The sequence below is a fragment of the Carcharodon carcharias genome, chromosome 27, assembly GCF_017639515.1.
Source record: "Carcharodon carcharias isolate sCarCar2 chromosome 27, sCarCar2.pri, whole genome shotgun sequence".
NCBI classification, from domain to species: Eukaryota; Metazoa; Chordata; class Chondrichthyes; order Lamniformes; family Lamnidae; genus Carcharodon; species Carcharodon carcharias.
The window spans coordinates 2555369-2581751 of NC_054493.1; the positions used below are offsets into that span (position 1 = coordinate 2555369).

The window sequence follows — 26383 nt, forward strand, 5'->3', positions numbered from 1 at the left end:
TTCACAAGTGAGAGGGACGACGTGCGTCTGGAAATCAGGCAGAAGGACTGTGATATAATTAAAGAAATTAGCATAGAAAGGGAGGAGGTTCTAAGTGGTCTGGCAGGCATAAAAGTAGGTAAATCTCCAGGCCCGGATGAAATGTATCCCAGACTGTCGAGTGAGGCAAGGGAGGAGATAGCAGGGGCGCTGGCAATGATTTTCAGCCCCTCTCTGGCCGCAGGAGAGGACTGGAAGACAGCCAATGTGGTACCGTTATTCAAGAAGGGAGGAAGGGGTAAACCAGGGAACTACAGGCCAGTCAGTCTAAACTCAGTGGTGGAGAAACTATTGGAAGCAATTCTGAGGGACAGAATTAATCTACACTTGGAGAGGCAGGGATTAATCAAGGAGAGTCAGCATGGTTTTGTTAAGGGGAGGTCATGTCTGACCAATTTGATTGAATTTTTCGGAAGAGGTGACCAGGTGTGTAGATGAGGGCGATGCATTTGACGTAGTCTACTTGGACTTCAGCAAGGCTTTAGATAAGGTCATGCATGGGAGACTGATAACGAAGGTGAGAACCCATGGGATCCAAGGCAGTTTGGCAAATTGGATCCAGAATTGGCTGAGTGGCAGGAAGCAGAGGGTGATGGTCGAGGGGTGTTTCTGTGACTGGATGCCTGTGTCCAGTGGGGTTACACAGGGATCGGTGTTGGGTCCCTTGCTGTTTGTGGTATATATCAACTATTTAGACTTGAATGTAGGAGAGTTGATCAGTAAGTTCGTAGATGACAAGAAAATTGGTAAATAGTGAGGAGGATAGTCTTCGATTACAGGAGGATATAGACGGGCTGATCAGACGGGCTGGTCAGTGGCAAATGGAATTTAATCCGGATAAGTGTGAGGTGATGCACTTGGGCAGGACAAACAAGGCATGGGAATACACAATGAATGGTAGGATCCTGGGAAGTACCGAGGATCAGAGGGATCTTGGTGTGCATGTCCGCCGGTCCCTTAAGGTAGCGGGGACAGGTAGATAAGGTGGTTAAGAAGGCATATGGGATACTTGCCTTTATTAGCCGAGGCATAGAATATAAGAGGGAGGTTATGCTGGAACTGTATAAAACGCTAGTTAGGCCACAGCTAGAGTATTGCGTGCAGTTCTGGAATCTGCATTATAGGAAGGATGTGATTGCATTAGAGAGAGAGCAGAGGAGATTTACCAGGATGTTGCCTGGGCTGGAGAGTTTTAGCTATGAGGAGAGATTGGATAGACTGGGGTTATTTTCCCCGAAGCAGAGGAGATTGAGGGGGGACATGATTGAAGTGTATAAAATTATGAGGGGCATAGATAGGGTAGACAGGAAGGAACTTTTCCCCTTGGTGGAGGGATCAAAAGTCAAGGGGCATAGATTTAAGGTAAGGGGCAGGAGGTTTAGGAGGGAATGTGAGGAAGAATTTTTTCACCCAGAGGGAGGTGGGAATCTGGAACTTGCTGCCTGAAAGGGGGGTAGAGGCAGAAACCCTCATAACATTGAAGAAGTACTTGGATGTGCACTTGCGATGATGCCCATGGCAGACAAGGCTATGGGCCTAGTGCTGGAAAAGGGGATTAGAATAGTCAGGTACTTGTTTGACCGGCGCAGACTCGATGGGCCGAAGGGCCTTTTTCTGTGCTGTAGACCTCTATGACTCTAAAAATTGCAAATGCATTCTACCTCTCTTTTACATCTCAAAACTAGTACCCATCAAAGCACCCAGACTAGCTGGCTTTAATCCAATTAAGACACACCCGCAGACTAAACCACTAATTTAAAAGAAAAATATTTTTCAATAATATTATACACATTAATAGCTTCGTGACATAACTATATTCAGTGACCCGGCCTCCACAGCCTCTGTGGTAGAGAATTCCACAGGTTCACCAACCTCTGAGTGAAGAGGTTTCTCCTCATCTCAGTCCTAAATGGTCTACCCCGTATCCTTAGACTGTGGCCCCTTGTTCTAGACCCCCCACCAGAGGAAACACCATCCCTGCATCCAGTCTGTCCATCCCTGTCAGAATTTTATACATTTCAATGAGATCCCCTCTCGTTGTTCTAAACTCTAGAGAATCCAGGCCTAGTCGGCCCAATCTCTCCCCATACGACAATCCTGCCATCCCAGGAATCAGTCTGGTGAACCTTCGCTGCTCTCCCTCTAATGGCAAGTGTATCCTTTCTTAGGTAAGGAGACCAAAACTGCACACAATACTCCAGGTGTGGTCTCACCAGGGCCCTGTACGGCTGCAGTAGGACATCCTTGCTCCTGTACTCGAGTCCTCTCGCAATGAAGGCCAACATACCATTTGCCTTCCTAACTGCTTGCTTGCTTTCAGTGACTGGTGTACAGGGACACCCAGGTCCCTCTGTACATCCACATTTCCCAATCTATCACTATTTAAATAATACTCTGCCTTTCTGTTTTTCCTACCAAAGTGGATAACTTCATACTTATCCACGTTATACTGCAACTAACATGTATTTGCCCACTCACTCAACTTGTCTAAATCGCCTTGAAGCCTCTTAATACCCTCCTCACCCCTCACATTCCCACTTAATTTTGTGTCATCAGCAAACTTGGAAATATATCATTTGGTTCCCTTATCCAAATCATTGATATATGTTGTGATTCGCTGGGGCCCCAAGCACTAATCCCTCCTGTCCCCCACTAGTCACCACCTGCCACTCCGAAAAAGACCCATTTATTCCTACTCTCTGTTTCCTGTCTGCTAACCAATTCTCAATCCCTGCCAATGTATTACCCCCAATCCCATGTGCTTTAATTTTACTCACTGACCTCATATGTGGGACATGATCAAAAGCTTTCTGAAAATCCAAATACACCACATCTACTGGTTCTCCTTTATCTACTCTGCTAGTTACGTCCTCAAAAAAACTCCAGTAGGTTTGTCAAACATGATTTCCCTTTCGTAAATCCACGTTGACTTTGTCTAATCCCGTTGATGTTTTTCTAAGTGTCCTGTTATCACATCCTTTATCTGTTAGGCTAACCGGTCGATAATTCCCTGATTTTCCCCCCCCCCCCCCCCTTCCTTTTTTGAATAGTGGGGTTACATGTGCCACCCTCCAAACTGCCGGGAACCTACAGAATTTTGGACGATGACAACCAACACATCCACTATTTCCAGGGCCACCTCCTTTGGTGCCCCTGGGGACGTAGATTATCAGGCCCTGGGAGTCTTATAGGCTTTCAGTTCCATTAATTTCTCTAGCACTGTTTTTATAGTAATACTAATTTCCTTCAATTCCTCCTTCTCACTAGACCCTCGATTCCCGAGCATTTCTGGGGAGTTATTAGTGTCTTCCTCCATGAACACAGAACTAAAGTAGTTGTTTAACTGCTCTGCCATTTCCTTGTTCTCTATTCTAAATCCTCCCATTTCGGACTGTAAGGGACCTACATTTGTCTTCACTAATCTTTTTCTTCTTACCTCATTATAGAAGCTTTTCGAGTCTGCTTTTATTCTCCTTGCAAGTTTACTCTCGAACACTATCTTTCCTCTCTTGGTCTACCTTTGCTGAATTCTAAACTGCTTCCGATCCACAGCCTTGCTACCCTTCCCAGCAATGTCATATGACTCCTCTTTGGACCTAATACTATCCTTAATTTCTTTGGTTGGACATAGTTGGGGCCGCTTTTCCTACCCTGTTGCGTCTTTGCGCCCGGAAGGAATGTATAACTGTTGCGGTGCTTCCATTCGCTCCTTCAGTATTAGCCATCGCTACTTTCACCTGCTCCGCACTCAAATGCCATGTTCTCCCCTGACTACCGCCCGGCACTGGGGGGGAATCCCGAGGTTATTCCCCGACCTTTAATTTCCTCCCATCCCAGAAATCCATGGGAGTATTCAACTTCTCTCCCGCTGCAGCCCCTGCCCGCCTCTTCCTACCCCTGCCTCCCCGTTTCCTGTTCCCTGCAGTCCCCTCTTCCCTGCGGGGTGGGGCTGCGGTTCTGCCTCCAGGAGCTGGACTCCCAGCCCCGCGGCGACCACCAACCCCCCCACCCCGCCCCCCCACCCCCCGTCACCTCGAGGTCACAAACCCTGCGTCCGGGACCGAGCGACTGGAGGCATTTGCTGCAGCCCCGGGTCACGGGGAGCAACCTGGAGTTCCCGCATAGCAAAGGATTTGCAGGAATTAGGGGAATCGTCGTTGTCCTTAAAGATTTACCGGTTTACACTCAATATTATTATTTATTAGGTAAAAGTAGAATGTGCTGGAGGAATCCAGCCAGTCTGGCAACATCTGTGCAGAGGGAAAAACAATGTAAATAGTTCAAGCCTTTAGTCAGATTCGCAGCATGTTATGAGGTAATCCAGCCCACGTTGCCTACTGCCAAACAAACATGCCATCGAGCTCCTGCTTACTCCCGCTCTTGCCCCGTCGCTCTGTGGCACTCCCAGTGAGTTCCCTGAACCCTCCCCAGTTTGACCCCCATCTTTCCTGTGATGCTGCAGGGGGAGGTGATGGCGTAGTGGAATTGTCGCTGGACTAGCGATCCCAGGGTAATGGGTCCCGGGTTCGAAATCCCACCACGGCAGAGGGGTGGAACTTGAATTCAACAAAAATCCAGGATTAAAAGTCTAATGAGGACCATGGAACCACTGTTGGTTTGTTGTAAAAACCCGTCTGGTTCACTCATGCCCCTTTAGGGAAGGGAATCTGCCCTCCTTACCCGGTCTGGCCTACATGTGACTCCAGGCCCACAGCAAGATGTAGTGGACTCTTAAAATGCCCCGTGAACAAGGGCATTTGGGGATGGGCAATAAATGCTGGCCTGGTCTCTGGTGCTCCCTAAAGCTGCAACGTAACCCTCCTGCATTTTATGCACAGGCCGTCATGTCCAACATCAGGGACAGACCACACCACGTGGGAACCCCCATCGGCGCTTTTCTTGTGGACGGCCCACTTTCCCTCTATTCCCCCCACACTTTACAGCATTGCCGCAAAGCTATTAATGTATGTAACATTTTGGAAAACATTGGAAAACTTTAATAAGCTTAAAGCCAAGCCAGTCCGGGTGCTTTGATGGGCACTGGTTTTGTTATGGAAGAGAGATAGCGTGCGTTTGCATCTTTTGAATAGAGCATTCACGGAGTGGGGGTGAAAACTGATGCCTATCTAGCAGCTATCAAGCAATCCGTTTATATCACTAATAAAATTGGTGCAGTGAATGGGGTTTCATTGTTAAAAAGGTGAAGTTCAAAGAGGCTGGTCGGACAATGAGAATTTGAATTCAATCGGCGATGGTAGGTGTAACTTCAGTAGTTTTCGGGTGTGCGGGGCAGAGGCAAGGTGAGATCAGAAGGCAGCTGCAAGCCTCCAACCGGCTCCACAGGAACCAAAGTGGAAAGAACCTCATTTTGGATTCATACGGTGAAAGTGCTTTGCCTGGTGCCTGGTGAAGCCTATGGGTTGCTGTGGCCTTCATGGAGATCAGTTTGGGAATTTGTCGAAAGTTATGACTGTAGTAATTTGTCGCCATGTGTACACATATTTTAACCTGCGTAAATGAATAAAATGTTTCATTTAGCTTAATGTAAAACCTCGAGAACTGGTGGCCTGATTCCTGAATTTAGAGCCGCATCTCAAACACAACACTTAAAAATTATAGGTTATGACAGTTGTTTCAATTCTGCCTCTGGGATTTTTAAATACCAACTGCATCGGTTATAACAAGTATCCCACTATTTGTTTTGTGTTTCCTTTGCCATTTTCCTTCCCCCATATGTGTTTACCTTCCATCAAGGATATAGCCAAGGATGTAAATGTGTGGGAAGCAGTTCAGAGAAGGTTTACCAGACTAATACCAGGAATGTGCGGGCTGTTTTATGAGGGAAGGTCAGACAGGTTAGGCTGGTATCCGCTGGAGTTTAGGAGAGTGAGAGGCGACTGGATTGAAACCTTTAAGATCCTGAGGGGGGTCTCGGACAGGGTGGGATGTGGAAAGGAAGTTTCCCCTTGTGGGAGAATCTAGAACGGTGGGGGGAGGGGGGTCGCTGTTTAAAAATAAGGGGTCGCCCATTTAGGACAGAGATGAGGTGAAATTATTTCTCTCCGAGGGTGGTGAGTCTTTGGAACTCTCTCCCTCAAAAGGCAGTGCTTGCAGAGCCTTTGAATATTTTTCAAGGCAAAGGTGGATAGATTCCTGATAAGCAAGGGGGTGAAAGGTTATCGAGGGGTAGGTGGGTGCAGATTTCAAGTGACTATCAGATCCGTCATGATCTTATTAAATGGCAGAGCAGGCTCGAGGGGCTGAATGGCCTCCTGTTCCTTGTTCGTATGTTGGTATGCTCCTATGTATCAGCCCCCCCTCCTCTCCATCTCAGACCTCCCTCCACCCCTTCCCCATCTCAGCCCTTCCTTCCCCATCTCAGCCCTCCCTCCCCTCCCCTCCCTGTCACTCCCTTTCCACATCCACCCTGTCAAGACCCCTCAGGATCTTAAATGTTTCAGTCACTTTTACTCTTCCAAACTCCAGCGGGTACAAGCCTAACCTGTCCGACCTTTCCTCATAAGACAACCCACCCATTCCAGGTATTACTCTGGTAAACCTTCTCTGAACTACTTCCAATGCATTTACACCCTTCCTTAAATAGGGTGACCAATACTGTATACTGTGCTCCAAATGTGGTCTCCCTAGTGCTCTGTATAACTGAAGCATAACCTCCCTATTTTTATATTCAAGTCCCTTCGCAATAAACAATAACGTTCTATTATCTTTCCTAATTACTTGCTCTATGTGTGTGCTAGCCTTTTACGATTTATGCACTAGGACGCCGAGATCCCTCTGCGCCTCAGAGCTCTGCAATCTCTCACCATTTAAATAATACACTTCATCCTAACCTGTGATTCATACACTAGGACACCCAGATCCCTCTGCGTCTCAGAGCTCTGCAATCTCTCACCATTTAGATAATACAATTCATACTAACCTTCTGTGATTCATGCACTAGGACACCCAGATCCCTCTGCATCTCAGAGCTCTGCAATCTCTCACCATTTAGATAATACACTTCATTCTAACCTGTGATTCATGCACTAGGACACCCAGATCCCTCTGCGCCTCAGAGCTCTGCAATCTCTCACCATTTAAATAATACACTTCATCTTAACCTTCTGTGATTCATGCACTAGGACACGCAGATCCCTCTGCACCTCAGAGCTCTGCAATCTCTCACCATTTAGATAATACACTTCATACTAACCTTCTGTGATTCATGCACTAGGACACCCAGATCCCTCTGCGTCTCAGAGCTCTGCAATCTCTCACCATTTAGATAATACACTTCATACTAACCTTCTGTGATTCATGCACTAGGACACCCAGATCCCTCTGCGCCTCAGAGCTCTGCAATCTCTCACCATTTAAATAATACACTTCATCCTAACCTGTGATTCATACACTAGGACACCCAGATCCCTCTGCGTCTCAGAGCTCTGCAATCTCTCACCATTTAGATAATACAATTCATACTAACCTTCTGTGATTCATGCACTAGGACACCCAGATCCCTCTGCGTCTCAGAGCTCTGCAATCTCTCACCATTTAGATAATACAATTCATACTAACCTTCTGTGATTCATGCACTAGGACACCCAGATCCCTCTGCACCTCAGAGCTCTGCAATCTCTCACCATTTAGATAACACACTTCATACTAACCTTCTGTGATTCATGCACTAGGACACCCAGATCCCTCTGCGTCTCAGAGCTCTGCAATCTCTCACCATTTAGATAACACACTTCATACTAACCTTCTGTGATTCATGCACTAGGACACCCAGATCCCTCTGCGTCTCAGAGCTCTGCAATCTCTCACCATTAAGATAACACACTTCATACTACCCTTCTGTGATTCATGCACTAGGACACCCAGATCCCTCAGCATCTCAGAGCTCTGAAATCTCTCACCATTTAGATAATACACTTCATACTAACCTTCTGTGATTCATGCACTAGGACACCCAGATCCCTCTGTATCTCAGAGCTCTGCAATCTCTCACCATTTAGATAATACACTTCATACTAACCTTCTGTGATTCATGCACTAGGACACCCAGATCCCTCTGTGCCTCAGAGCTCTGCAATCTCTCACCATTTAGATAACACACTTCATACTAACCTTCTGTGATTCATGCACTAGGACACCCAGATCCCTCTGCGTCTCAGAGCTCTGCAATCTCTCACCATTTAGATAACACACTTCATACTAACCTTCTGTGATTCATGCACTAGGACACCCAGATCCCTCTGCGTCTCAGAGCTCTGCAATCTCTCACCATTAAGATAACACACTTCATACTACCCTTCTGTGATTCATGCACTAGGACACCCAGATCCCTCAGCATCTCAGAGCTCTGAAATCTCTCACCATTTATATAATACACTTCATACTAACCTTCTGTGATTCATGCACTAGGACACCCAGATCCCTCTGCATCTCAGAGCTCTGCAATCTCTCACCATTTAGATAATACACTTCATACTAACCTTCTGTGATTCATGCACTAGGACACCCAGATCCCTCTGTACCTCAGAGCTCTGCAATCTCTCACCATGTAGATAATAGGCTCCTCTTTCATTCTTCCAGCCAAAATGGACCCCATTTCACATTTTCCCACATGGTACTCCATTTGCCAGATCTTTGCCCTCTTGCTTAACCTTATCCACATCATTTTGTAGCCTCCTTACGCCCCCTTTGTGCCTTACTTTCCTACCCACCGTCGTCTCGTCAGCAAAACCTGGCAACCGTCCCTTCCTCGGAGTCCTTTGTATCAATTGCAAACAGCTGAGGACCCAGCGCTTGAGCCCTGAGGCACACCGGCCGTTACATGCGGCCTGTACAACCGCTGCACAACAATATTGGCTCTGCTTGGCTCAGTCTGGTTCTGATTGGTTCTGTCTGGCTCTGATTGGTTCTGTCTGGCTCTGTTTATCTCTGTCTGGCTCTGTTTATCTCTGTCTGGCTCTGTTTGGTTCTGTCTGGCTCTGTTTGGTTCTGTCTAGCTCTGTTTGGTTCTGTCTGGCTCTGTTTGGTTCTGTCTGGCTCTGTTTGGTTCTGTCTGGCTCTGTTTAACTCTGTCTGGCTCTGTTTAACTCTGTCTGGCTCTGTTTAACTCTGTCTGGCTCTGTTTAACTCTGTCTGGCTCTGTTTAACTCTGTCTGGCTCTGTTTAACTCTGTCTGGCTCTGTTTAACTCTGTCTGGCTCTGTTTATCTCTGTCTGGCTCTGTCTGGCTCTGTTTGGTTCTGTTTGGTTCTGTCTGGCTCTGTTTGGTTCTGTCTGGCTCTGTTTAACTCTGTCTGGCTCTGTTTAACTCTGTCTGGCTCTGTTTAACTCTGTCTGGCTCTGTTTATCTCTGTCTGGCTCTGTTTGGTTCTGTTTGGTTCTGTTTGGTTCTGTCTGGCTCTGTTTGGTTCTGTCTGGCTCTGTTTAACTCTGTCTGGCTCTGTTTAACTCTGTCTGGCTCTGTTTAACTCTGTCTGGCTCTGTTTAACTCTGTCTGGCTCTGTTTGGTTCTGTTTGGTTCTGTCTGGCTCTGTTTGGTTCTGTCTGGTTCTGTTTGGTTCTGTCTGGTTCTGTTTAACTCTGTCTGGCTCTGTTTAACTCTGTCTGGCTCTGTTTAACTCTGTCTGGCTCTGTTTAACTCTGTCTGGCTCTGTTTAACTCTGTCTGGCTCTGTTTAACTCTGTCTGGCTTTGTTTAACTCTGTCTGGCTCTGTTTGGTTCTGTCTGGCTTTGTTTGGTTCTGTCTGGCTCTGTTTGGCTCAGTCTGGTTCTGATTGGTTCTGTCTGGCTCTGTTTGGTTCTGTCTGGCTCTGTTTATCTCTGTCTGGCTCTGTTTGGTTCTGTCTGGCTCTGTTTGGTTCTGACTGGCTCTGTTTGGTTCTGACTGGCTCTGTTTGGTTCTGACTGGCTCTGTTTGGTTCTGACTGGCTCTGTTTGGTTCTGTCTGGCTCTGTTTGGTTCTGTCTGGCTCTGTTTGGTTCTGTCTGGCTCTGTTTGGTTCTGTCTGGCTCTGTTTGGTTCTGTCTGGCTCTGTTTGGTTCTGTCTGGCTCTGTTTGGTTCTGTCTGGCTCTGTTTGGTTCTGACTGGCTCTGGTTCTGTCTGGCTCTGTTTGGTTCTGTTTGGTTCTGACTGGCTCTGGTTCTGTCTGGCTCTGTTTGGTTCTTTCTGGCTCTGTTTGGTTCTTTCTGGCTCTGTTTGGTTCTGTCTGGCTCTGTTTGGTTCTGTCTGGCTCTGTTTGGTTCTGTCTGGCTCTGTTTATCTCTGTCTGGCTCTGTTTGGTTCTGACTGGCTCTGTTTGGTTCTTTCTGGCTCTGTTTGGTTCTGTCTGGCTCTGTTTGGTTCTGTCTGGCTCTGTTTGGTTCTGTCTGGCTCTGTTTAACTCTGTCTGGCTCTGTTTAACTCTGTCTGGCTCTGTTTAACTCTGTCTGGCTCTGTTTAACTCTGTCTGGCTCTGTTTAACTCTGTCTGGCTTTGTTTGGTTCTGTCTGGCTCTGTTTGGTTCTGTCTGGCTTTGTTTGGTTCTGTCTGGCTCTGTCTGGTTCTGTTTGGTTCTGTTTTGCTCTGACCTGCTCTGTTTGGCTCTGAGCTGCTCTCTCTGGCTCTGTTTGGTTCTGTCTGGCTCCGTTTGGTTCTGTCTGGCTCCGTTTGGTTCTGTCTGGCTCCGTTTGGTTCTGTCTGGCTCCGTTTGGTTCTGTCTGGCTCCGTTTGGTTCTGTCTGGCTCAGTTTGGCTCTGTCTGGTTCTGTTTTGCTCTGAGCTGCTCTGTTTGGCTCTGAGCTGCTCTCTCTGGCTCTGTTTGGTTCTGTCTGGCTCTGTTTGGTTCTGTCTGGCTCTGTTTGGTTCTCTCTGGCTCTGTTTGGTTCTCTCTGGCTCTGTTTGGTTCTGTCTGGCTCTATCTGGTTCTGTCTGGCTGTCTGGTTCTGTCTGGCTGTCTGGTTCTGTCTGGCTGTCTGGTTCTGTCTGGCTGTCTGGTTCTGATTGGTTCTGTCTGGCTCAGTTTGGCTCTGCCTGGTTCTGATTGGTTCTGTCTGGCTCAGTTTTGCTCTGACCTGCTCCGTCTGCCTCTGTTTGGTTCTGTTTGGCTCTGTGTTCTTCTGTACAACTGCTGCACAACAATAAAAATAAATAAATCAAAGCACACAGAAGCAACCAAGCTTTATTTATTTTAATGGGAGCTAAACACCAGCACTATTTATGGCTCCGAGCCCGAAGAAAGTAGAGCGCAAGCTGCAATGTAACACCGGGAAGCCATTGGCATGAAGTGAACCACTCATAAGACACTAGCCAAATGTTACATGGTGGCAGCGAGGAGGCGGGGCCAGCGTAGGGTCCCGCCCCCTTCCCCCTAGCAGCCAATGGTTGGAGGACCCGGGCCGTCCCGTTCCTTCCCCATCGAGCTCAGCCCCGCTCGGCTGCCATTGGCTGAAGGACCCATGCCGCCCACGTGGGCGGGTGCTGCCGTCTACTGCTCCCTTTTCTGCTCCACCCATTCGAGCCACGCCTCGCTCTGCTGCCATTGGTTGAAGGGCCCGTGCTGCCCGCTGGGCACCGCCCCCTTTTCTGCCCCACCCATTCGATCCACGCTTCGCTTTGCTGCCATTGGTTGAAGGGCCCGTGCTGCCCGCCCAGCAGCGCCCCCTTTCTGCCCCGTCCATTCCAGCCACGCCTCGCTCTGCTGCCATTGGTTGAAGGGCCCGTGCCGCCCGCCGAGCACCGCCCCCCTCTGCCCCACCCATTCGAGCCGCGCCTCGCTCTGATGCCATTGGTTGAAGGGCCCGTGCCGCCTGCGCGGGGTCCCGCCCCCCCCTCACCATTCGAGCCACGCCTCGCTTTGCTGCCAATGGCTGAGCGTCCCGTGCCGCTGAGCACCGCCCCTTTCTCCCTTCCCCCCGCCGCTGATTGGAGCCCCGCCCCCTCAGCTGCTATTGGTTGAAGGGCCCGCTGGTGCCGCTAGTGCCAACCCCCGGGGCTTCCCATTGGCCAGAATCCACGTCAATCAGGTGGCGGACCCGCCCCACGCGCACCCAGCGACGCCACGTGAGCGCGCGGCGCGGCTTCCGTTGGTTCAACGGCCGCGCAGCGGGGGGGGGGAGGGGTGAGAGAAGACGCTTCGCCGCCGGGACTCTTCAGGTCTGGCATTTTATGTGAATTTAATTTATTTATCGTTGGTCATTTATCTCCCGCCGGTCCACGTCTCTCCGAGGAAGTCGTTTCCTCTCCCCTCCCCCACCCGCTCGCTCGCTCGCTCAAATTCTCAACGGGCGCCGAGGAGAGTCGCGCATGCGTTGTGACCAACGACTTGGGGGGGGGGGCGGGGGGAGGGTGGAGGGAGAAGCGCCTGCGCAGTGAGTCGTCCGGGGGCGCCTGCGCATTGAGGCGGGACCAGCGGCGCCTGCGCGGTGAGCGAAGGACCCGGGGTGCGCCTGCGCAGTAGCGGCCGCCGCCAGCTGAATGGGGCGGTTTCTGCGGCGCGTGGAATTGTGGGTAGCTCGACCGCCATTAACGCCCCCACTTCTCCAACTCGTCCCCCCTCCCCATCCTGAGACTTCAGATGACACAGGATTTTTTTTCTCTCTCTTATTAACTCATGGGGATGACCGGGCCAACAGCATTTATTACCCATCCCTAATTGCCCCCTTGAGAAGGTGATGGGTGAGCCGCCGCCTTGAACCACTGCAGTCCCCTGTGTGGTGTAGGTACACCCACTCCCCACGACACGTGTAAGGGGTCACTTTCATGTTTGGAGGGGGTGGTGTTGCGAGCATGAAAGTCCCCCTGCCTTCTCCCCGTAACCCCGCACGTTCTCCCTTTCCGGATAACAATCCGCTTCCCTCTCGATTGCCTCAAATGAACCTCCCACTCCCCCCACCCCACACTCTCAAGCAGCGCCTTCCAGACCCGGACCACTCGCTTGCGTGAAGAAGTTTCTCCTCGTGTTTACCGACCACGTCCCTCTGCTTCCCCATCCTCCCGCCAACGGGAACGGTTTGATTGTGTGGGAGGGGTGGGGGGGGAGCCTGAAAGGGGTGGGGCGGGGGGGGGGCGCCGGCCGTCCCGTACTCAAACTGCGCACCCCCCCTCCCCGGCCGGGTCTGACGCCTGCGCGGGAGCGACCACAGAATGCGCCTTGTCCCAAAAACGGGTCAGACCGAAAACCCGGGGTGAAGCACGTCCCTAGGAAAGCCCAGGTCACACTGACCCTGAGGTGCACACCCGCAGTGCGGTTAGGAGGAAGTCGATGCAGCCTGAGCTTTAGAGGATGTGCTGCTGGCTTATCGTCCCAACCTAACGACAGGTGTGAGCTGGTAGAATGCAGAAGGAGGGCCACGTTTGGCTTTTCACCCCCCCCCCCCCACCCCAATCAGGTCATACGAATATACGAGATACGGAGCAGGAGTAGGTCACAGGAGGAGCAGGGGGTTTATCCGGTTCCCTCTTGAATGCCTACCGAGCGACACCCAACACCTCACCGCAAATCCCACTCTCCCGCTGTCTCCCCATAACCCCGCACATTCTTCCTTTCCGGATAACAACCCAATCTATTTTTAAATTCATTCTCCCAGGTGATGCAAGCGCCACTGGCAAGGCCGACATTTGTTGCCCATCCCTAATCGCCTCTTGAGCTTGAGTGGCTTGCTTCTGCCATTTCAGAGGGGCGGTTCAGAGTCAGCTGCGTCGCTGTGTTGGGGGGGGGGGGAGGGGAAACTGGAGTCACGTGTAGGGCCAGACCGTGTAAGGACGGCTGATTTCCCTCCCCTAAAGGGCATGAGTGAACCAGATGTGGTTTTTTAACAACAGCCGAAGCTAATTGTCGTGGTCACCATCACTGAGGCTAACTTCATAATTCCAGGTGAATTAATTAATAAATCTGCAATTATAAAACTAGTCTCAGCGATTGCAGCCGGGACAACTATCGTACAAACGAGAAAGGTTCATAATGTCCTTTAGGGAAGCAACTCTAAACCAGGAAATGAAAGTGGGGGAGGAAGCCAGGAAAAACCACAGCCACCAGAGAAGTGGTACTGAGTAAATTGTTGGAGCTGCGGACTCACAAGAGCCCAGGTCCTGATGGACTTCATTCTAGGGTCTTCAAAGAAGTGTTTAGTGAGATAATTGATGCATTGGTTTTTGTTTTCCAAAGCTCCCTAGATTTGGGGAAGGTCCCATTAGATTGGAAGATAAAAAAATGTAACTCCGTTATTCAAAATTGGAGAGAGAGAGAGAAAGCGGGAAACTACAGGTCAGTTAGCTTAACGTCTGTCATAGGGAAATCGTTAGAAGCTGTTATTAAAGATGTTATAGCAGGGCACTTGGGTAAGCTCACGGTCATCTGGCAGAGTCCACATGGTTTTGTGAAAGGGAAATTGTTTTTGGTTAACTTATTGCAGTTATTTGAGGAAGTAACATGTGTTGTGGATAAGGGGGAACCGGTGGATGTGCTGTACTTAGATTTCCAGAAGGCATTTGATAAGGTGCCACATCAAAGGTTACTACGATCAATAAAAGCTTATGGTGTCGGGGGTAACGTATTGGCCTGTATAGAAGATTGGCTGGCTAACAAGGAGCAGAGAGTAGGCATAAATGGGTCTTTTTCAGGTTGGCAGGATGTGACGAGCGGTGTACCACAGGGACCAGCGCTGGGACCTCAACTGTTTACAATTTATACAAATGACTTGGATGAAGGGATGGATGGGATGGTTGCCAAATTTTCTGTTGACACAAAGACAGGTAGGAAAGTAAGCTGTGAAGATGACATAAGGGGCTACAAAAAGATATAGGCAGGTTAAGTGAGTGGGCAAAGATCTGGTAAATGGAGCATAATGTGGGAAAATGTGAAATTGTCCATTTTGGCAGGAAGAATAAAAGGGAAACATATTACCTAAATGGTGAGAGATTGCAGAGCTCTGAGGTGCAGAGGGATCTGGGTGTCCCAGTGCATGAATCACAGAAGGTTAGTATGAAGCATATTATCTAAATGGTGAGAGATTGCAGAGCTCTGAGGTGCAGAGGGATCTGGGTGTCCTAGGGCATGAATCACAGGTTAGTATGAAGTGTATTATCTAAATGATGAGAGATTGCAGAGCTCTGAGATGCAGAGGGATCTGGGTGTCCTAGTGCATGAATCACAGAAGGTTAGTATGAAGTGTATTATCTAAGCGGTGAGAGATTGCAGAGCTCTGAGGTGCAGAGGGATCTGGGTGTCCTAGTGCATGAATCACAGAAGGTTAGTGTGCAGGTACAGCAGGTCATTAGGAAAGCTAATAGAAAGTTATCATTTATTATGAGGGGAGTTGAATATAAAAGTAGGGAGGTTATGCTTCAGTTGTACAGGGCACTGGTGAGACCACATCTGGAGTGTTGTGTACACTATTGGTCTCCTTATTTAAGGAAGGATGTAAATGCGTTAGAAGCAGTTCAGAGACTAATACCAGGAATGTGCGGGCTGTTTTATAAGGGAAGGTCGGACAGGTTAGGCTTGTATCCGCTGGAGTGTAGAAGAGTGAGAGGCGACTCGATTGAAACCTTTAAGATCCTGAGGGGGTCTTGGACAGGGTGGGACGTGGAGAGTATGTTTCCTCTTGTGGGAGAATCTAGAACGACGGGGCGTCACTGTTTAAAAATATGGGGTCGCCCATTTAGGACAGAGACGAGGAGAAACGTTTCCTCTTCGAGGGGGGTGAGTGTTTGGAACTCTCTTCCCCAACAGGCGGTGGGAAGCGGAGTCTTGGAATATTTTTAAGGCCAAGCGAGATAGATTCTGGGTAAGCAAGGGGGTGAAAGGTTATCGAGGGATAGGTGGGTGCAGATTTCAGGTGACTATCAGATCAGCCGTGACCTTATTGAATGGGGGAGCAGGGCTCGAGGGGCCGAATGGCCTGCTCCTGCACCTTGTTCGTATGTTTGTGAATCTGCCGCCCTCACTCGGTCTGGCCTACATGTGACTCCAGCCCCACAGCGACGTGTCCGATTCTTAACTGCCCCCCCTCCCGAAATGGACGAGCGAGCCCGCTCAGCTCGAGAGGCAGTTAGGGACGGGCAACAAACGCTGGCCGAGCCGTTGAGGCCCACACGAGGGAACAAAGGGGGAAACGAGCTCTCTCCTCACTGACGATAGCGATTGGTTTTGTAGGAGATGAGGCGGGCACCCGCGGGAGGGCGAGCTGAAGCAACCACCGCCCGGACCAGACAGGCTTGCTCGAAGATCGGTGAACCAAGGGATTCGGGGACGACCTGCCGGCCGGAAAAGATGTCAGACTTTGGAGAGACGGTGTGATACACGGAGAAAGAGAGAGAGAAATCTTTGAGCGGTTACACAGACTGGACACGTCACTTTCGGGCAGGACGAGATTGCAACAGTGGGGAGAGGGTGTGTGTGAGCGTGTGTGCGCACGTGCGTGTGTGAGTGTGTGCGTGTGTGTGAGCACGCGTGTGTGTGCGTGTGTATGTTCATGTGAGTGTGTGCGCGCACGTGCATGTGAGCATGTGTGTGAGTGCGTTTGCGTGTGTGAGCACACGTGTGTGTGTGTGAACGTTTGTGTGTGTGTGAGCACGTGTGCATGTGTGAGCACGTGTGTGTGAGCACATGTGAGCACGCGCGTGTATGTGTGAGCATTTGCGTGCGTGTGAGCATTTGCGTGTGTGTGAGTACACGTGTGTGAGCGTGTGTGTGTGAGCACACGTGTCTGTGTGTGCGTGCGTGAGCTGTGCCCCCTGGGACGATGGCAGGCAGCGCGGGTGCCGGTGCAGCCGAGGGTCCGTTCAGGTGCTCGCAGTGCGGCAAGGGCTTCAGCCGCTCGTCCAACCTGCTGACCCACCAGCGGGTCCACACCGGCGAGCGGCCCTTCGCCTGCCCCCTGTGCGGCAAGGACTTCGCCCAGTCCTCCCACCTGCTGCGGCACCGGCGGGTCCACACGGGCGAGCGGCTCTTCCCCTGCCCTGTCTGCGGCCGGCGCTTCGCCCAGTCCTCCCACCTGCTGCGGCACCGGCGGGTCCACGCCGGCTCGGGGCCCCGAGTCTGCCCCGAGTGCGGGCGGCGCCTCGCCGGCCCCGGCGAGCTGGAGTCCCACCGGCGGGCGGCCCACCCCTCCGCCCGGCCCTTCGAGTGCTCGGCCTGCGACCAGCGCTTCCCCCGCTCCTACGACCTGCTGGCCCACCGGCGGGTCCACACCGGGGAGCGGCCCTTCACCTGCCCCGTCTGCGGCAAGGGCTTCGCCCAGTCCTCCTACCTGACCACCCACCGGCGCACCCACACTGGGGAGCGGCCCTTCCAGTGCCCCGTCTGCGGCCGGCGATTTGCCGACTCGTCCAACCTGGCCTCACACCGACGCACCCACCCGGAGCCGGTGGCGGCCCTTTAAGAGCCGATTTCCCTGCTCCTGGCCGGGCAAGCCATTCCTCATCCCTTCCAGTGGCGCGAGAGTGCACCCGGGCTCGGTTACGGGCCACGGGTGACACCTTCTGACGAACAGTGCCAAAAGCATTTGCCAAAGCGTTCTGACAGATGCCAGAATACCAAATTTCAGACAATCGGGAGCACCGTGTACAGTTCCGGTCTCCGTATTGCACCGGGAGCACCGTGTACAGTTCCGGTCTCCGTATCGCACCGGGAGCACCGTGTACAGTTCTGGTCTCCGTATCGCACCGGGAGTGCCGTGTACAGTTCCTGTCTCCGTATCGCACCGGGAGCGCCGTGTACAGTTCCGGTCTCCGTATCGCACCGGGTGCGCCGTGTACAGTTCCGGTCTCCGTATCGCACCGGGAGCGCCGTGTACATTTCCGGTCTCCGTATCGCACCGGGAGCACCGTGTACAGTTCCGGTCTCCGTATCGCACCGGGAGCACCGTGTACAGTTCCGGTCTCCGTATCGCACCGGGAGCACCGTGTACAGTTCCGGTCTCCGTATCACACCGGGAGCACCGTGTACAGTTCCGGTCTCCGTATCGCACCGGGAGCACCGTGTACAGTTCCGGTCTCCGTATCGCACCGGGAGCACCGTGTACAGTTCCGTGTCTCCCTATCGCACCGGGAGCACCGTGTACAGTTCCGGTCTCCGTATCGCACCGGGAGCACCGTGTACAGTTCCGGTCTCCGTATCACACCAGGAGCACCGTGTACAATTCCAGTGTCCGTATCGCACCGGGAGCACCCGTGTACAGTTCCAGTCCTCCAACCAATAGTGGTGCAGAGGGTGGGGTGGGGGGGATGGCGGGACCTGGACTGGTGATGTTAGTGGGTGCAAGTTGCTCCCTCCCTCCCTCCCTTTTCCCATTGTCTCCGGAAGTTCCAGAAAGGGCAGTCCGGGGCTGGGGTAAGGCCCTTAGAGGGGTTGTGGGCTTTCGTTCAGTGTAAATTCTTTTGACCAAGATAATTGACTGAGATGCACTGCAGCAACTCACCAAGGCTCCTTCGACAGCGCCGCCCAAACCCACGACCGCTACCATCCTGAAGGACAAGGGCAGCAGACACATGGGGAACACCCACCACCTGGAAGTTCCCCTCCGAGCCCCTCACCATCCCGACTTAGAAATATGTCGGCCGTTCCTTCACTGTCGCTGGGTCAAAATCCTGGAACTCCCTCCCTAACAGCACTGTGGGTGTACCTACACCACAGGGACAAAATCCTGGAACTCCCTCCCTAACAGCGCTGTGGGTGTACCTATACCACATGAACAAAATCCTGGAACTCCCTCCCTAACAGCGCTGTGGGTGTACCTACACCACAGGGACAAAATCCTGGAACTCCCTCCCTAACAGCACCGCGGGTGTACCTACACCACCGGGACAAAATCCTGGAACTCCCTCCCTAACAGCGCTGTGGCTGTACCTACACCACACAGGGTACAAAATCTTGGAACTCCCTCCCTAACAGCGCTGTGCGTGCACCTACACCACAGGGACAAAATCCTGGAACTCCCTCCCTAACAGCGCTGTGGGTGTACCTACACCACATGGACAAAATCCTGGAACTCCCTCCCTAACAGCGCTGTGGGTGCACCTACACCACAGGAGATAAGTTCCTGGAACTCCCTCCCTAACAGCGCCGTGGGTGTACCTACACCACAGGGACAAAATCCGGGAACTCCCTCCCTAACAGCGCTGTGGGTGTAACTACACCACGGGGACAAAATCCTGGAACTCCCTCTCTAACAGCACTGTGGGTGTACCTACACCACATGAACAAAATCCTGGAACTCCCTCCCTAACAGCGCTGTGGGTGCACCTGCACCACAGGGACAAAATCCTGGAACTCCCTCTCTAACAGCACCGTGGGTGTACCTACACCACAGGGACAAAATCCTGGAACTCCCTCCCTAACAGCGCTGTGGGTGTACCTACACCACATGGACAAAATCCTGGAACTCCCTCCCTAACAGCGCTGTGGGTGCACCTACACCACAGGAGATAAGTTCCTGGAACTTGCTCCCTAACAGCGCCATGGGTGTACCTACACCACAGGGACAAAATCTGGGAACTCCCTCCCTAACAGCACTGTGGGTGTACCTACGCCACAGGGACAAAATCCTGGAACTCCCTAACAGCACTGTGGGTGTACCTACACCACACAGGGTACAAAATCCTGGAACTCCCTCCCTAACAGCACTGTGGGTGTACCTACACCACAGGGGACAAAATCCTGAAACTCCCTCCCCAACAGCACTGTGGGTGTACCTACACCACAGGGGACAAAATCCTGGAACTCCCCCCCCTAACTGCGCCGTGGGTGTACCTACACCACAGGGGACAAAATCCTGTAACTCCCTCCCTAACAGCACTGTGGGTGTACCTACACCACAGGGGACCAAATCCTGGACCTCCCCCCCCACTAACAGCGCTGTGGATGTACCTACACCACAGGGGACAAAATCCTGGAACTCCCTCCCTAACAGCACCGTGGGTGTACCTACACAGGGGACAAAATCCTGGAACTCCCTCCCTAACAGCGCCGTGGGTGTACCTACACCACAGGGACAAAATCTGGGAACTCCCTCCCTAACAGCACTGTGGGTGTACCTACGCCACAGGGACAAAATCCTGGAACTCCCTCCCTAACAGCGCTGTGGGTGTACCTACACCACAGGGACAAAATCCTGGAACTCCCTCGCTAACAGCACTGTGGGTGTACCTACTTCACATGAACAAAATCCTGGAACTCCCTCCCGAACAGCGCTGTGGGTGTACCTACACCACAGGGACAAAATCCTGGAATTCCCTCCCTAACAGCGCTGTGGGTGTACCTGCACCACACAGGGTACAAAATCCTGGAACTCCCTCCCTAACAGCGCCGTGGGTGTACCTACACCACAGGGACAAAATCTGGGAACTCCCTCCCTAACAGCACTGTGGGTGTACCTACGCCACAGGGACAAAATCCTGGAACTCCCTCCCTAACAGCGCTGTGGGTGTACCTACACCACAGGGACAAAATCCTGGAACTCCCTCGCTAACAGCACTGTGGGTGTACCTACTTCACATGAACAAAATCCTGGAACTCCCTCCCTAACAGCGCTGTGGGTGTACCTACACCACAGGGACAAAATCCTGGAATTCCCTCCCTAACAGCGCTGTGGGTGTACCTACACCACACAGGGTACAAAATCCTGGAACTCCCTCCCTAGCAGCACTGCGGGTGTACCTACACCACAGGGACAAAATCCTGCAACTCCCTCTCTAACAGCACCATGGGTGTACCTAACCACAGGGAAAAAATCCTGGAACTCCCTCCCTTACAGCGCTGTGGGTGTACCTACACCACATGAACAAAATCCTGGAACTCCCTAACAGCACTGTGGGTGTACCTACACCACACAGGGTACAAAATCCTGGAACTCCCTCCCTAACAGCACTGTGGGTGTACCTACACCACAGGGGACAAGATCCTGGAACTCCCTCCCTAAGAGCACTGTGGGTGTACCTACACCACACCGGACAAAATCCTGGACCTCCCCCCCTAACAGCGCTGTGGATGTACCTACACCACAGGGGACAAAATCCTGGAACTCCCTCCCTAACAGCACTGTGGGTGTACCTACACCACAGGGGACAAAATCCTGGAACTCCCTCCCTAACAGCACCGTGGGTGTACCTACACCACAGGGGACAAAATCCTGGAACTCCCTCCCTAACAGCACAGTGGGTGTACCTACACCACAGGGGACAAAATCCTGGACCTCCCCCCCCTAACAGCGCTATGGATGTACCTGCACCACAGGGGGCAAAATCCTGGAACTCCCTCCCTAACAGCACCGTGGGTGTACCTACACCACAGGAGACAAAATCCTGGAACTCCCCCCCCCTAACAGCGCCGTGGGTGTACCTACACCACAGGGACAAAATCCTGGAACTCCCTTCTTAACAGCGCTGTGGGTGTACCTACACCACAGGGGAAAAAATCCTGGAACTCCCTCCCTAACAGCGCCGTGGGTGTACCTACACCAAAGGGGACAAAATCCTGGACCTCCCTCTCTCACAGTGCCGTGGGTGTACCTACACCACAGGGGACAAAATCCTGGAACTCCCTAACAACACTGTGGGTGTACCTAAACCACACAGGGTACAAAATCCTGGAACTCCCTCCCTAACAGCACTGTGGGTGTACCTATACCACAGGGGACAAAATCCTGGAACTCCCTCCCTAAGAGCACTGTGGGTGTACCTGCACCACACGGGACAAAATCCTGGACCTCCCCCCCTAACAGCGCTGTGGATGTACCTACACCACAGGGGACAAAATCCTGGAACTCCCTCCCTAACAGCACTGTGGGTGTAGCTACACCACAGGGGACAAAATCCTGGAACTCGCCCCCCCCTAACTGTGCCGTGGGTGTACCTACACCACAGGGGACAAAATCCTTGAACTCCCTCCCTAACAGCACCGTGGGTGTACCTACACCACAGGGGACAAAATCCTGGAACTCCCTCCCTAACAGCACTGTGGGTGTACCTACACCACAGGGGACAAAATCCTGGACCTCCCCCCCTAACAGCGCTGTGGATGTACCTACACCACAGAGACAAAATCCTGGAACTCCCTCCCTAACAGCGCTGTGGGTGTACCTACACCACAGGGACAAAATCCTGGAACTCCCTCGCTAACAGCACTGTGGGTGTACCTACTTCACATGAACAAAATCCTGGAACTCCCTCCCTAACAGCGCTGTGGGTGTACCTACACCACAGGGACAAAATCCTGGAATTCCCTCCCTAACAGCGCTGTGGGTGTACCTGCACCACACAGGGTACAAAATCCTGGAACTCCCTCCCTAACAGCACTGCGGGTGTACCTACACCACAGGGGACAAAATCCTGGAACTCCCTCCCTAAGAGCACTGTGGGTGTACCTACACCACACGGGACAAAATCCTGGACCTCCCCCCCTAACAGCGCTGTGGATGTACCTACACCACAGGGGACAAAATCCTGGAACTCCCTCCCTAACAGCACTGTGGGTGTACCTACACCACAGGGGACAAAATCCTGGAACTCCCCCCTCCTAACTGCGCCGTGGGTGTACCTACACCACAGGGGACAAAATCCTGGAACTCCCTCCCTAACAGCACCGTGGGTGTACCTACACCACAGGGGACAAAATCCTGGAACTCCCTCCCTAACAGCGCTGTGGGTGTACCTACACCACATGGACAAAATCCTGGAACTCCCTCCCTAACAGAGCTGTGGGTGCACCTACACCACAGGAGATAAGTTCTTGGAACTCCCTCCCTAACAGCACTGTGGGTGTACCTACACCACACAGGGTACAAAATCCTGGAACTCGCTCCCTAACAGCACTGTGGGTGTACCTACACCACAGGGGACAAAATCCTGGAACTCCCCCCCTAACTGCGCCGTGGGTGTACCTACACCACAAGGGACAAAATCCTGTAACTCCCTCCCTAACAGCACTGTGGGTGTACCTACACCACAGGGGACCAAATCCTGGACCTCCCCCCCCACTAACAGCGCTGTGGATGTACCTACACCACAGGGGACAAAATCCTGGAACTCCCTCCCTAACAGCACCGTGGGTGTACCTACACCACAGGGGACAAAATCCTGGAACTCCCTCCCTAACAGCGCCGTGGGTGTACCTACACCACAGGGACAAAATCTGGGAACTCCCTCCCTAACAGCACTGTGGGTGTACCTACGCCACAGGGACAAAATCCTGGAACTCCCTCCCTAACAGCGCTGTGGGTGTACCTACACCACAGGGACAAAATCCTGGAACTCCCTCGCTAACAGCACTGTGGGTGTACCTACTTCACATGAACAAAATCCTGGAACTCCCTCCCTAACAGCGCTGTGGGTGTACCTACACCACAGGGACAAAATCCTGGAATTCCCTCCCTAACAGCGCTGTGGGTGTACCTACACCACACAGGGTACAAAATCCTGGAACTCCCTCCCTAGCAGCACTGCGGGTGTACCTACACCACAGGGACAAAATCCTGCAACTCCCTCTCTAACAGCACCATGGGTGTACCTAACCACAGGGAAAAAATCCTGCAACTCCCTCCCTTACAGCGCTGTGGGTGTACCTACACCACATGAACAAAATCCTGGAACTCCCTAACAGCACTGTGGGTGTACCTACACCACACAGGGTACAAAATCCTGGAACTCCCTCCCTAACAGCACTGTGGGTGTACCTACACCACAGGGGACAAAATCCTGGAACTCCCTCCCTAAGAGCACTGTGGGTGTACCTACACCACACGGGACAAAATCCTGGACCTCCCCCCCTAACAGCGCTGTGGATGTACCTACACCACAGGGGACAAAATCCTGGAACTCCCTCCCTAACAGCACTGTGGGTGTACCTACACCACAGGGGACAAAATCCTGGAACTCCCCCCTCCTAACTGCGCCGTGGGTGTACCTACACCACAGGGGACAAAATCCTGGAACTCCCTCCCTAACAGCACCGTGGGTGTACCTACACCACAGGGGACAAAATCCTGGAACTCCCTCCCTAACAGCACTGTGGGTGTACCTACACCACAGGGGACAAAATCCTGGACCTCCCCCCCCTAACAGCGCTGTGGATGTACCTACACCACAGGGGGCAAAATCCTGGAACTCCCTCCCTAACGGCACCGTGGGTGTACCTACACCACAGGGGACAAAATCCTGGAACTCCCCCCCCCTAACAGCGCCGTGGGTGTAGCTACACCACAGGGACAAAATCCTGGAACTCCCTTCTTAACAGAGCTGTGGGTGTACCTACACCACAGGGGAAAAAAGCCTGGAACTCCCTCCCTAACAGCGCCGTGGGTGTACCTACACCACAGGGGACAAAATCCTGGACCTCCCTCCCTCACAGTGCCGTGGGTGTACCTACACCACAGGGGACAAAATCCTGGAACTCCCTAACAGCACTGTGGGTGTACCTACACCACACAGGGTACAAAATCCTGGAACTCCCTCCCTAACAGCACTGTGGGTGTACCTATACCACAGGGGACAAAATCCTGGAACTCCCTCCCTAAGAGCACTGTGGGTGTACCTGCACCACATGGGACAAAATCCTGGACCTCCCCCCCTAACAGCGCTGTGGATGTACCTACACTACAGGGGACAAAATCCTGGAACTCCCTCCCTAACAGCACTGTGGGTGTACCTACACCACAGGGGACAAAATCCTGGAACTCCCCCTCCCTAACTGCGCCATGGGTATACCTACACCACAGGGGACAAAATCCTGGAACTCCCTCCCTAACAGCACTGTGGGTGTACCTACACCACAGGGGACAAAATCCTGGAACTCCCCCTCCCTAACTGAGCCATGGGTGTACCTACACCACAGGGGACAAAATCCTGGAACTCCCTCCCTAACAGCACCGTGGGTGTACCTACACCACAGGGGACAAAATCCTGGAACTCCCTCCCTAACAGCACTGTGGGTGTACCTACACCACAGGGGACAAAATCCTGTACCTCCCCCCCCTAACAGCGCTGTGGATGTACCTACACCACAGGGGACAAAATCCTGGAACTCCCTCCCTAACAGCACCGTGGGTGTACCTACACCACAGGGGACAAAATCCTGGTACTCCCCCCCCGCTAACAGCGCCGTGGGTGTACCTACACCACAGGGGACAAAATCCTGGAACTCCCTCCCTAACAGCGCTGTGGGTGTACCTACACCACAGGGGAAAAAATCCTGGAACTCCCTCCCTATCAGCGCCGTGGGTGTACCTTCACCACAGGGGACAAAATCCTGGAACTCCCTCCCTAACAGTGCCGTGGGTGTACCTACACCACAGGGGACAAAATCCTGGACCTCCCCCCCTAACAGCGCTGTGGATGTACCTACACCACACGGGACAAAATCCTGGAACTCCCTCCCTAACAGCACTGTGGGTGTACCTACACCACAGGGGACAAAATCCTGGAACTCCCCCCCACTAACTGCGCCGTGGGTGTACCTACACCACAGGGGACAAAATCCTGGAACTCCCTCCCTAACAGCACTGTGGGTGTACCCAGACCACAGAGGACAAAATCCTGGAACTCCCTCCCTAACAGTGCCGTGGGTGTACCTACACCACAGGGGACAAAATCCTGGAACTCCCTCCCTATCAGCACCGTGGGTGTACCTACACCACAGGTGATAAGTTCCTGGAACTCCCTCCCTAACAGCGCTGTGGGCGTACCTACACCACAGGGACAAAATCTGGGAACTCCCTCCCTAACAGCACTGTGGGTGTACCTACGCCACAGGGACAAAATCCTGGAACTCCCTAACAGCACTGTGGGTGTACCTACACCACACAGGGTACAATATCCTGGAACTCCCTCCCTAACAGCACTGTGGGTGTACCTACACCACAGGGGACAAAATCCTGGAACTCCCTCCCTAACAGCACTGTGGGTGTACCTACACCACAGGGGACAAAATCCTGGAACTCCCCCCCACTAACTGCACCGTGGGTGTACCTACACCACAGGGGACAAAATCCTGTAACTCCCTCCCTAACAGCACTGTGGGTGTACCTACACCACAGGGGACCAAATCCTGGACCTCCCCCCCCACTAACAGCGCTGTGGATGTACCTACACCACAGGGGACAAAATCCTGGAACTCCCTCCCTAACAGCACCGTGGGTGTACCTACACCACAGGGGACAAAATCCTGGAACTCCCTCCCTAACAGCGCCGTGGGTGTACCTACACCACAGGGACAAAATCTGGGAACTCCCTCCCTAACAGCACTGTGGGTGTACCTACGCCACAGGGACAAAATCCTGGAAATCCCTCCCTAACAGCGCTGTGGGTGTACCTACACCACAGGGACAAAATCCTGGAACTCCCTCGCTAACAGCACTGTG

At 52.4% G+C, this 26383-nt stretch overlaps 1 protein-coding gene across 1 annotated transcript; it reads left to right on the top strand.

The window, feature by feature from the left end:
- The first annotated feature begins 16774 nt into the window (after nucleotides 1-16774).
- LOC121270116 (zinc finger protein 239-like) lies at nucleotides 16775-17413 on the top strand. Its single transcript, XM_041175431.1, has one exon. It carries the CDS (start codon nucleotides 16775-16777, stop codon nucleotides 17411-17413), a length of 639 nt encoding a protein of 212 aa, XP_041031365.1.
- Nucleotides 17414-26383: the final 8970 nt, after the last annotated feature.

Excerpts from the sequence above, each read along its gene's own strand:
- LOC121270116 (XM_041175431.1), top strand. The coding sequence starts at position 16,775 with ATGGCAGGCAGCGCGGGTGCCGGTGCAGCCGAGGGTCCGTTCAGGTGC.